General features: G+C 40.3%; 1 protein-coding gene across 1 annotated transcript in view; it reads left to right on the top strand.

The window, feature by feature from the left end:
* CEP152 (centrosomal protein 152) overlaps positions 1-12,630 on the top strand; it is a 54,409-nt gene extending 41,779 nt beyond the window's left edge. The window contains exons 22-28 of the mRNA XM_074966376.1: positions 2,331-2,505; positions 5,900-6,079; positions 8,501-8,591; positions 8,685-8,791; positions 9,649-9,805; positions 10,889-10,992; positions 11,264-12,630. Coding sequence (XP_074822477.1) covers positions 2,331-2,505; positions 5,900-6,079; positions 8,501-8,591; positions 8,685-8,791; positions 9,649-9,805; positions 10,889-10,992; positions 11,264-12,315 — 1,866 coding nt within the window. The 3' untranslated portion in view covers positions 12,316-12,630. The remainder of the gene's footprint in view (positions 1-2,330; positions 2,506-5,899; positions 6,080-8,500; positions 8,592-8,684; positions 8,792-9,648; positions 9,806-10,888; positions 10,993-11,263) is intronic.
* Positions 12,631-12,877: the final 247 nt, after the last annotated feature.

The raw sequence follows: 12,877 nt of genomic DNA, 5'->3' as shown, positions 1-12,877 counted from the left end.
AGTATGAGGAAGGCTACGTTTTAGTCACAGGTATTTTTAGTAAAAGTCATGGCCAGGTCACGGGCAGTAAACAAAAATTCATGGCCTGTGACCTGTCCATGACTTGTACTGTATACCCCTGACTAAATCTTGGGTGCTCTGGGGCAGGGAGCAGCCAGAGACTGATAGCGGTGCTGGGTCATGGGGGGCCCACAAGTCATGGAGGTCCTGAAGAGTCACAGAATCTTTGACTTCCGAGACCTCCGTGACAGACTCGCAGCCTTAAGTATGATGATTGCAACATAATACAAAGAAAATAAACAGTAAATAACTGCAGCTGGATTGGGCTCTCAACCAGAAGATTAAATGGCCAGATAACACTGCATTCACACCGACAACAGCTTCTTGTCCTGATTCTAGTCTCACATCATTGTAAACCTGGAATAATTCCACTGACTTCAGTGGAATTATACTGGTGTAAAACTACTATGAGAGGTATTGGATCCAATGTCTAATTCTTCCACAAAACCAGTTTGTCATCTTGATGTTACTGAATTCCATCCATTTGACATCTACACTGTTAATTTGAACATCTCATCGTTGCTAAGAGTCCTGGTTTGTCATGTTTGTGCTGATTGCAATGTTTCATCAAGAAATTTATCCTGGAATACAGTCTTACATACCAGATATGACTGTTGCCAAATGGACAAACCAGGCTGATTAGTCAGTAGCCAGTAATTCTCCTATTTTTCTGATCTATATTGGGTGTGCCAAAGGGACGAATCCTGCAAGCTTGTTTGTAGTAATGACACCTGTGTAACATTTCTTCTACTTCTGTTAGCTTTGTTGAGACCTTAAGACCGTGCATTTATCTCCCATTTCTGCTTCTTGCTCAGATATTTAAAAATTAGAGAAGGCAATTTTAAATCAGTCATACAAAGAACCTACTACAGGCTTGAAAAATTGTTGAAAATGTACTGTCACAGATTTAAAATAGTCTTGCTTGACTTTACCAGGATAGGAAAAATTCTTGTCTTGCCTGTCTCCACCCTGATCATCTTACCCTCTCCTCTAAAAGGGAATAGGCAGAATTTACAAGGCTCACACAAAACCAGAAGTAGAACTCTCAATACTCTATCAATCTTCTTTTTTATTTGTTTTTCTATTCTTTATTTGGAAAACACCTCTCCTGCATTGCCTATCATAGCTGTCACTTTTGATTACGGGGAACAGACCAATGGAATTTCCATAACCATCCAACGTTATGTAGACTACCTCATTCATCAGTTGGGGAATCATCTAAGAACATGGCAAAAGCACATAACATCTTGCCATTTATCTTATCCCTTCAAGAAAAGGAATGTGAGTAAGGAACTACTTGTCATAAGAATGCTACTAGTATGTGGTGGGGAAACCAATTTCTGCTTAAAGCTCACCCCATTCTCAATCAAATGAATAACCTGTAAATTTAATTTTTTTTTTTTGACATAGCCATAAAATATTCTCACTGATAAAGCTCCTGATTCTATGCATTTACTTATGCCTGGTACATCTGGCCTAAACAATGAATCTCATTTCAAACAGGACTATGTTAACATGCACTAGGTATCTTTTAGTTCAAGCTAGCCGGTTCTATAGGGGGCAGTTACAGTGCAACAGTTTAGTGGATGCTTCACATCCCTACAGTCCGCACTGCAGGGCCACGTAGACAAGCCTTGAGAGGCAAAAGCCTTGGTAAAAGCCCTTGGCAAATAATCAACATTATTAATATTCAATTAAACTTATAAACTACTGATTATTTGAACCACTTAACTATCCAATGAGTTCTTTGGGATTCCTTAGTAATTTCTTCTATTACATTTGCCACAACTACAAACAAGAAAGTGAAATTATCTTTTTCTGCCCTTCCACTATCCCTAGTCAAGCAGAAACTTTATAAATAGGATCCGGTTCCTTTCTATTGGACACATCCTTGAATAGTTTCAGCTTGTTTTAGGCTCTGCTTATTTCTGCCTTATTCAGAAACTAATTGAAGCGTACCAAAAATACCATCAGGATGACCAAGTACTAATAAAGCTGCAGCTATGAATAAGAGAACACTGTGGTAAACTGGTGGTAGAGTAGCCTTTCTCCTTCTACCTTGAATGTGCAGTTTTAGAACTCCAATAAAGGTTTCCCCATCTTGATAGGTCTCTAGAATAAAATTATTCAAAGCTAATGGAGGCATTGTGGGATGAGCCATTTGTATTTGCTTCCCAGACTGTTTCTGGGTGTGGCTATTTCTAAGTATCCGTGAACATTATGTTTTATACTACTTACTGAGTAGTCCTAATATCTGGTTTCAATTACAGAAACATGAAGAACTAGCCTTCAGTTTAAAAGAAACAGAGCACTCTTGCAAGCAAAACGGTGAAGGAGAAACTGGGGACCAGGCAAGACCACCTATGTACGATGTTGGACTCCAAGTAGAAATACAAAGAATATTAAGAAGGCAGCCACCTTTGCGAGACACTGAAATGGATAATGGTATTCTTGGTTTCGCTTTTCAGTTAAATCTTGTAAATTGCATTGTGCAGCATATAAAATGTATTTGTAGCTAGTATCAGTCTTCTGTAATAACACTTGTCACTTGTAGCTAGACTCACAAAGGAGCATAGGTGTCATGATGCTGAGTGTCACCACGCCTAAATTTTAGGATCCTGGAAAATTACTGGGATCTACAAAACCTGGATGAGGTGCCTAGGCTCATTATACAATGAATGGGGAGAGGTAGGCACCTCAGAATGGGATTCACAAAAAGCCAGCATGATAGATAGCTCCTCGCCTAAACTAGCCAATGGGAGATGCCAAGCTGACAGGGTGTGTGCTGTGCCCAGCACCTCTCTTGCGGATAGCTGGCTAAGTCCAGGCTGCAGGGAGGCACCTCCCTCTGCTTGGGAGTCTCTGCTGCAAATAAACCCTTGGTGTTAGGCTCCTATGACATTTTATCAAGAAGCTGGGGGCGGGGGATGGAAAGAGGAGAAGTAGGAGTAGCTCCTTGATAACATTTAGCCCAGTGGTTAGGATACTCACCTGGGATTTGGGAGGCCTTCGTTCAAGTCTTCCCTCCACCAATCAGGTGGGTGCCCTAACCACCAGGTTATGGGATATTCTGATTGGGGTTTGTAACCTTTTGTAGCCTTTATGTTGAAATGTTTCCAATTAATATAAAGTTGTTTAAAAACATAAGGGTACAATAAAACCCAACTTTGTTTTCAGGTTCGAGCCTCTAGGTCGGTTACAGAAAATTAATTTAGTAGAGGACCTCTAGGTGACACTTTGGTCAAATCAAATTTTATTTAAAAGAAAAATGATTAGTTAGTCCTGGAACCTAATGGTACTCTTTTCATGTTTAATTGGAGCTCTCCTCAGTTTTAACAAAACTACTCCTTTTATAATCTGTTATAATACTAATTAACATTTAGCCTAACCATTACTATAGTCATGTTTCCACGCCTCCTTATTGATTCTTTACATTACACATTATTTAAATTAACATCTACAGAAATGTCCTTCACACACTAACAATATAGATAGCGTTTTAATAAAACATTCACAATTTTTTGAAACATTTTATTAAAAATCGTGCTAAAACCAGCTAACCAAAATATAGCCACAGCATAATCTTAGGTCACGTCTTTGCTTATGGTAAATTTCCCATCTTATTGTCTCCAACTTATCTCTAACTTTCTCACATTAGCAACATCAATTTGCCAGTCTCCTCTATGCTTAGACCAGTTTAGGCCAAAACCTAATTTCTATTTAACATAGGCTACAGACTCCCTCAGTTTCTGTTGTTGAAGCGGTCCCAGTTTGGATAAATAATTAGCTATTGGGCCAGAGAGAGACAGCAAGCATGAGAGACTGACTCTGTGGCCTGGTGATGCAAGCAGTCACCCAGGAGACCCGGGATCCAGTCCCTCTGCTCCACTGACTTTTCAAAAATTATTTATCTACAATGGAACAGCTTTAATAGGAGAGACTGAGGGAGCCGCAGATTAGAATATCCCATAACCTAATGGTTAGGGTAGTCACCGGAGAGGTGGCAGATCCCTGTTCAAATACCTTCTCGTTCTCAAGTGGAACCAGGACACTCTCCAGTCCCAGGTGAGAACTTTTAGCCCTGTGGCTAGGGTAGCAAGGGATGTTCTCCTCCTCCTCCTCCCCAGCTGCTTTGTTTAAACTCACTAATGGGTGCCTAATCCAGTAGGCAAAGTCTGAACATTCCTACTGGCTCAGGCGAGTTAGTTTTTCATTCGCCTATCTTCCCCTGGTTTGTGGCTCGCTCTGGGGCTTAGGTGTCTGGATGCCTGGTGTGGAGCTGCAGTGCGTATGCTCAGAGACAGAAATATAGCCACCTAGGGAAGTTTTACTGCAAAAATTTAAAGGCTGAATGAGTTTAGGCACCTGTGGGGTTTGGCGGCAACCTGTGTGTGAGGTTTGTGAATTCCAGGGGAGCCTGATTCTGGGACTTAGACGACTACTGCCATTTTAGATGCCTAAGTCCTTTTGTGAATCTAGCCCTTAATGACTTATGAAATCAAAGGGAAAACACTCTGCTATAATTAGTGAATATATGGACGATGTAGCACACTTAATATGTACCTTGATTTTTTTTCCACTTTAAACTAAAAGTGTCTCAATACTGCATAAACTTCTATTTAATTAGAAACAGAAAAGCTGCAGTGACTGTATGGCACCTGGTCACTAGTTTACTGATCCAGTGACATAATTTAAGTGTTTATTTTTAATAAAATGTTGTATGTCTTCAGTCTTCAGGATGTGAGCAAATAAGTGCCATCTTTGGCTCTGAATCTGAATAATAAGTCAAAGGGGGCAGACAAAAGAACTTCCATGTTTTGCATCTAAGTCCCTGTAGGGTAGGTTGTATAGGGCTGTGTTTGTACATGATACTTCCTAAACCAAAACCTCTGACTTCAGGTATGGATAGTGCAAAAACAAATGCTTTGGAGGTCAAACTATAGCGGTATGAGTCAAGGAATTCCACGTTTGTGTTAAATATATTTTGTCATGCTGGGTGAATCCTGATTTGTGAGATTAAAGTTGAGATTTTTTTTTGAAAATCATGGAATTAGTGCTCTAGAATAATCTGACTTTATAGTATTTTAAATTAAACAGAAATGCTGTAGCTTGCTCCCAGAGGTCTTGTATACAGTGTGGCAGGGTCAGGGCCTGTGCAGCTGGAGAGAAACATTACAGGAGGCCCTCAGGTTATGCACAAAGCCCTCTCTGGGGTTTCATGTTTGCTTTTAGAGTTCTTATGCTACCAAAGAAACATAAAGCAACAAAACCCATGAGAGTCTCTGGCCCTATGCCCATAGTGCGGCTTAAATTCCTTCACCACCAAAATAACAAACCATCTATTAAACACACACAGTATAACCAGTGCAGCTCTTCTGCTTCTGGAGCTCCCTCTCCTGGCTGTAGAAAGCAGCCCTTTTCCCTCTCCGGGAAGTAGCCCAGCCTGTTTTTAAGTTTCTTAACCTAACTAGTCTCAGCTGCATCTGATCCTTTCCAGCTGGGAGTGCCTCCCTGAGATGCTCCAAGAGCTCTGCTAGAATTTAGTTTAAAAAAAATACAGTCCCCAAATCCACGCCACTGTCTGCATCAGTGGGACCTCCCTTTACACTCATGGCACTGCTGGGATGGGTACGTTGTGGCTGCAGTGTGCAAAAAGACGTAAAGTTTATAGACCTTGTGACAAATACTACATGTGGATTGTGTCTATAGCCTCTTATGAGAGTGTACACTTTCCTAGGGTGTAAAGGAATATCTAATTAAAACCCTAGAAATAATATGCTTTATTTTGGTTCTCTTGATTCTATGGCTGATGTGTAACTTGTAGTAATTACTATTGCAGATCAGAAATGTAAGAAAAGGAACCTTTGGTCTCACGAAGATTTTTGCTGTGACCACTGTTGCCAACAGCTTGAAACAAAGGAGAGAGAATGCCAGGATCTAAAGAGAAAGCTGGAAAAAGCCTGCAGGCACCTCCAGCTTGCAGTAAGGGAACACAAAGCTAAAGTAGAGCAAATCCAAGGTGAGTATCTCTCCTCACCTACATAGAATTCTGAATGGTTTCATTTCGTGCTGGTTGTATGAATCTGTCCTTCATCTTTTGAGCTGTAGAGTGCAGCTGCTGTAATGGTGCATATCTAAATAACTCTCAGCCCTAATAAATTCCCTTTCTAATAGTAATCCTTCATCACAGCACTTTCTTCTGAACCTTTATATCCTGGGGACTAGCACAGAGATCAGCGTTTCGATGCATTCTTTGGTCTCTGAATGGAACTGTTCTAGGAAAAGTAACTGACAATGGATGTTCTTCGGGCAATTGTCCACATGGATCCCACTATAAGCGTGTATGCCCTGTGTGCACAAGCCCATAATCTTTTAGCAGCAGTGTCCACTGCAGCTGCACGTGTGCTCTGCAGGGTATAAAGAGCTGAGCTGTCACAACTGCCACATAGTTCCTTCTCACAGCCGGCAGTAGCGAGTCAGACCCCACTATTCTCCTCCTTTGCTGTAGTCCTTAGATTGTTTTAGACTTAATAGCTTAGTTTTAGTCTTAGTGTAGGTTTAATAAGCTTTAAAGAGCCAGTGACTTAAATAATAATAAAGGGGTGGGGAAATCCACACAACTTTTTCCCTTTCTTTTTATAAGCTAACCTTGCTACCGAGGAGTAGGTCCAAATGGCAGAGGACCGGCTTTAGAATCTTCCCTGCTTTAGAAACAGTTATGCCTGCCCAAGATGCACATACAAAATATCTGCTTTGTTTAGGGGAGTCTCTTGCCCCTAGCAAGTGTGCCATTCAGAACTCTTTGTGCACACAAAGAGCTCCTGATGCTCAAGATAGGAAGGAGCAAAAATCTCTGGATGGAGCTTGCATCAGTTGCCTTCTCTAAAAGTCATCACCCCTCTGGCTTACCTAAACCAGCTCCTTTGAAAATTGCATTGGCACATGAAACTTCAAAGACTGTAGGATCATGTTTTTCTGCTGTGCACTTTGTCCTCTGTCTTTGGTGATAGATATTGTTTCCTTAGCACCATTGGCATCGGTGCCATATACTTCAGGTTCATTTGGTACCTCATCCTGAGAAGACTTCTGCTGAGACTCCTCCACTGGTACCATCAGTCATGATACCATCAATATTGCGACTGCTTGCTATGTCCTCCAAGGCTACTTTCACATCTCCTGCAGATCCTACCATCACTCTGGAACTGGAGTCCCCTTTGCTTGATGTGTCTCTTTATCTCTGGTACCTAAGTCTCTGCTGGTACTAGAGCTCAGGGTGCCAAAGATGGACCAATGAGAGATGATCTAATGGAATAAAACTGTGAAATGAAGATGAAACTCAAAGATATTAGTCCATTGTGGCAGCTTCTAGATCAGATACTCAGCTTGACATCCTCATACAGTTGTGATTTAGGCAGAACTTCTATACCCTCCTTTATACCCTTCTTGTAAGGAGTTTGAGGTTGTACAAGGTGCATGCACATCCCCCATGGATGCTGCTAGCTAAAAGATCTGGGCTCACGGCCGCACTTACAGTGGAATCCCTATGGACAAGAGCATCTCTAAACTCCAGTTGCTGTAAGATAAGTAAACTGTTTTTCAACATGCTTCACTTGACCCTTCCTTCCCACCTGGTATCACAGTTGTCGCCTTAAACACCTTTTTATAGAAAAGCATGCTAGATGTTTGTCACTATGAATGTTTATACTCAGTCCTGTCTACCCCAGTAAGACAACCACTTCCATCACTTACTGCTTGAGGCATGCCCACTCACTGCATACCTTACTCACAGAGCCAGTGATTCCTGTGTATAGAGCTTGTGCCATTGCAGACTTTATGGGCCTGGCCCAATGAAATATTTAACTGCACAAGCCAATGTGCACTGATTGAGTCAGAGGTCAAGATTAGGATCTGTGGACCACCAATACATTCAGTGTGCAAACTCTGACAGTGTTTAAATGACTTTGAGTATACAGTCAGATTAGACATACATAGCGAATCCCATCTTCCTTTAGAATGTCAGCTGGTGGTTGTTAAAAATACCATGATGCATCTGTGAAGTGTAAAATAATGTGAAATGTTCTCCTTCTCCCATCCCAAAGAAGTCTCCCTATACTGCACTATAAATAACCTTTCTTCCTCCCCAACCTTTTCCTTCTAACATCCCTGCACTTCTGCCTGTAGCTAAGAGTAAAAATTACTTACAAAAATCTATCTAAACCACCACTGAGTCCATCATACTGCTTTGATATTCAAACTTCAAATGACCTGTGGTCTAGTTAGTTCCTAATGATGATGTCACTTTGATGGCATGGCATGGCATGTTGTAGCTGCCTTTGAAAGCCTGATCTCTTATCACAGAGGCAGTAATTTTACATAACCTATGAAGATGTTTAAATGGATTAAAAACATACAGATCAATTATCTGTCTTGGTTTTTGTAGAAAACGAGAGAGTTCTAGAGGCTCTAATGGAAGAAAACTGTGAGATGAAGATGAAACTCAATGATCTGAAACCATGCAACACACCACCCAGGTATTTTTAAAAAGCCTGAACAAACTGGCTTCCATAGAGGTCATCCTACCTGTCTTGTAGTTCTAAAGTACTGCATGTTTTGTGTGCTTTCAGATCATTGTCGGAGGGGGCTATTTCAAAACCTTGTACCTCCTGTGATGGTGTAAAAGGCTTGGAAGAAATGCGCTCACAGTACATTAAAGCTGTGGGCAAAATTAAGGGTAAGTGCTAATGAGAGTAAGTTCACATACACAAATGCAAATCACACTCTCCTCATCAGCCAGTTTATGCAAGAATCCAAACCAGTGTCAGATTTCTGACAGTCTGCTGAGGAGTGAAATTTGCTGCCTAGAGAAATATTTCATTGGAGTTATTTGCTCCTTTTCACCTGTCCCTTCCTAAATAACACGTGCGTGTATGTGTATATGAAAGACATCTGTGTTCTCTTCTTGCACTCAAGTGTCTCTTAAGATCTCACACTCATACCTCACATTGTGTGCTCTCCTGGTAGATATTAGTTTCCTTAATTCAACTTCTTGCATTCTCTCTATTATCATTTAATCCTTTAAAAACTCATTGCAACAAGTATGGGCCTGATTCTGCCAGCCTTACTTACTTTGTAGTACATGATTACATGGCAATGAGGCTACTCTTCTAGTACAATACTACTCAACGTGAGGGAGGCTGGCAGAATCTAGCCCCGTACAAATTGTTTTAAGCTGTTGTTATAAATGGCAAGGGCTACTTTGTGTCGTTGAATAACTGGGCTCTTTTGTTTCTTCTGCACTATAACTTTCAGCAAATGACAACCTTCCTCACCAAAGAATTTGTCCTCGGGGACATTTCATTGTCCCTTGTTTTATATCACCACATTCCAGGCCCTGTGTTTTAACCACGCTCTCTTTGGCTGAAGAGGACTAGATCAAATGCCATTCCTTATTTGACTGTAGTGGTTACTGTTGAGTGCCATGCTGCCATTGCAACACTTCTAACCTCAATCTCCCTACCCCTTGGCCAGGCTGTCTCAAATCCTTTTTTCCTTTTGAAACTCCATACTAATGACATTTCATTTATGTAGGTGATATGCTTCGTTATATCCATGAAAGCAAAGAGAGGGCAGCTGAAATGATTAAAGCAGAGGTTTTAAGGGAACGTCAAGAGACTGCCCGGAAAATGCGCAAATACTACTTGATTTGTCTTCAGCAACTTCTCGATGATGATGGGAAACACGAAGGGTGAGTCCCAAACAAATACATTTGAAATTATTGTATAGCACATATACTTGAAGAAAATACATATACAGGAATATTAAAAAGTAGTATATTAAGCCCCCAATTAGTTGCCCATTGTTTGTTTGTTCTGAGGTTGTGCTGGTCCGCAAGCCCAGCTCAGTCTGCTTTAAACTCCATCAAATACATACTTTGGTGTGGGTCCTTCAATCCAACTGGCATCCTCTTCAGTGAACTTTGCGACTGAGACTAGCTGAGCAGCCTTTCTTAATACCTTCTCGACAAGTACCCTTGATTCTCCAGAAAGTTTCCATCAAGTAAACAGGTGAACAGGAAAACCTCATGTTGTGACTTCACAGCAATTGTGCAGCTTTACAAAAATTAAATCAGGCTTTAAAGGGGTGACCTGTAAAAGGATGGGGAATGAGCTTGTACCTTTTCTTGCTTGCTTGAAGTATTAAAAGGTTGTGGAATGTTTAAACAAAAACCAAAAATAGAAATTTTGTTTAATTCCCCCCCCCCCCCCTCTGGCTTTTCTGGAAGACTTGTCTAAGGGGGTCACAGATACTGTTACTTTTCTCTGGTTTAATTGAAGGGACAGGGTAATTTGAAATTCTAACACATTTTTTTCTCTGGAGTGTTTGTGTGGCAAGTGAGGTAAATAGGTATTAAGAAATACAAGTGACTGGCAGTCTGAATTAAAAAACACCTCCCATCTTCATCAGGTTTCATTTCCTTTAAACTTTGATGCCATAATCCTACCAATTCATAGAGTCTCCTAGGATAGACTAGTGTGGGATTTCTATTGTTAGAAGAAGAAAAAGCGCCAAAGTTATAACATTTTGCAGTAATGGGGGTTCAGGAGTCAACATTTCAGTCCTTTATAGAACATAGATTCAAAATGGGCATGTACTCATTTTTTTCCTCCCTTTCTATACATGTCTTTTAATAAATGGCCAATTAGTTAAAGGGAAAAGGGTATAAGATTTAGTACTACAAGAGCTGTCAGTGAGACTGGCAAAACAGCCTAGGAAAAGCTAGTTAGCTTCAAAAACTTACTGATTTTAAATATTCTGGGGTTCTCAACAGGGCTGAAAAGAAAATAATGAATGCTGCTAGCAAGCTTGCTACAATGGCAAAAGTGCTTGAAACGCCTGTTCGGAGCACACCACAGAACAAAATTGCCCACTCAAGTAAGTTGGAGTGACAAGTTGGTTCCCTTCCTTCCCCCTCTTATAGGTTTAATCCATTTAGCAGTGAAAATGCAGGTGGACAGTGGGAGTAATTTTTTTTTTTTTTTGCTTTGCCATCATTTGCATAGGCAGTAACTTAAAAATGTGAACCACTTGATTTAACAGCACTAGTATTGACAACTCTCGTTATATAAACTGACTTTTTCCCAACATTAATGCTTCCTTAAATTAATCTTTTTTTTTTTTTTTTCTTTCTCTCCCCTTCTCTTAGCCCTGCCACTAAATTCTGAACTGCCAACTGGAGTTGAGCAATCAAAAAGAAATCACATTCATCAAACTAGGCTAGCCCATATGGAAAGCAAATCATGTGGCGAAAGTATTGCCAAAAAAGCCAGTGATCAAGTTGTTCAGAAACGTGTACCTTGTAACTTAAGACAGCAGCTTGATGCAGTAGAGGCTGAAACACAGTCTGGGCTTTATGAAAGAATAACTTCAAATATCCAAAGTAGCGGGAGCACTTCTAAACAGCCAGCTGATAATTCAAGAGACACTGTGTTAGAATTTTGTCCTGCTGAAGATGGAGGAAGGCTTAGAAGTGGCTGTGTCTCAAATACAGACAAAGGTCTGACAAATACTGCTAGCACTACAGCACTTCAGAAGGCATCCTCGTGTGTTCCTCAGGCGAAGTTTGGAAACACGCATACACCCAGCTCTATCAATAGCTTTTCCGACTCTGGGCCAGCTCATGTAATGTTTGAAAACCAGATTCAAAGACCAGCCTTAAACAAATTTAAATGTAACCAACCAAATACATATGGGGAGGCAACATCTGAGAGAACTCAGGGGTTTGATATTCAAGAAACTCCAGTAAGGGATGACGGAAGCTCTGCTGACTGGAGTTCAGTTAGTGGGAGTCTACATTTGGATAGTGGTGATATGCCCTTCTTGTATCCTGTGCAAAAAGCGAGTTCTAATGCAGAAGCACAACATACGGCCTGTGAACAGTTTCCTATGACCAACTTGTTTCCTAATGCAGATGAAAATGTTGGTACATTTTGTAGGCAACTTACCAGCAAAGCCAAGATTCTTGGTGCAAAAAGTGAAGCCATACTTTACAGTAATGAGCAACTGAACGTAAACCCAGGACACAATTCATACAGGAACGCTGAGAAATCAAATTTGGATGTCTCACAACAACGCAATGCAACCCCATATTCGAATATAGGAAAAGGCTATAACCAACATTCAAGGAAACTGATACTGGATGCCAAATCTTTTCAGCAAGATAGTGGCTTTGATAGCCCACTTCCTAACTTGGATTAACATCAATAATTCTTCAAACATTAGTTTAGAAGAAACTAATATATTTCAATGCAAACTTGGGGCATGCGGAAAACCTATTATTCTAGAAACTTGTGGGTTTTATCCATTTTGTGATCTCTCAATGTTATGTGACTTGAGACTGTTACATGAAAAAACAATCATATAAAATTACTTGAAATATCGATGTAGGCTTTTGTTTACCGTGGTTATCTGGCTTCACAGTTATGTACAGTGTTTTATATAAGTGTGTGTATTTTTTGTTTAAACAATCTATTTTTGTACTTTGATTAGTTTGCAGTGCAATGTTACATTTTTATTTATATATAAATAAAACTACTTTCAATTGTGGTCCCTTTTACAATCAGTGTAAAAGGTTAGTGTGCATTAGAGATGTTTTTCAGAATCTGTTTGAAATGGTGAGGCATTTCATCCCTGTAAGCGCCAGTGTATATGTAAGTTATAACCATAAACAGTTACATATGTTTTTATAAAATGATTATCAGTCTTTTATACTCTGAATCAAACTCCAAGCATGTGCCATCTCTTTGAACATATGTACAGT

This window comes from Natator depressus, chromosome 10, assembly GCF_965152275.1.
Source record: "Natator depressus isolate rNatDep1 chromosome 10, rNatDep2.hap1, whole genome shotgun sequence".
In the NCBI taxonomy this organism is placed as follows: Eukaryota; Metazoa; Chordata; order Testudines; family Cheloniidae; genus Natator; species Natator depressus.
Note: the sequence above shows the minus strand (reverse complement) of the source record. Positions and strands in the feature narration are given on the sequence as shown.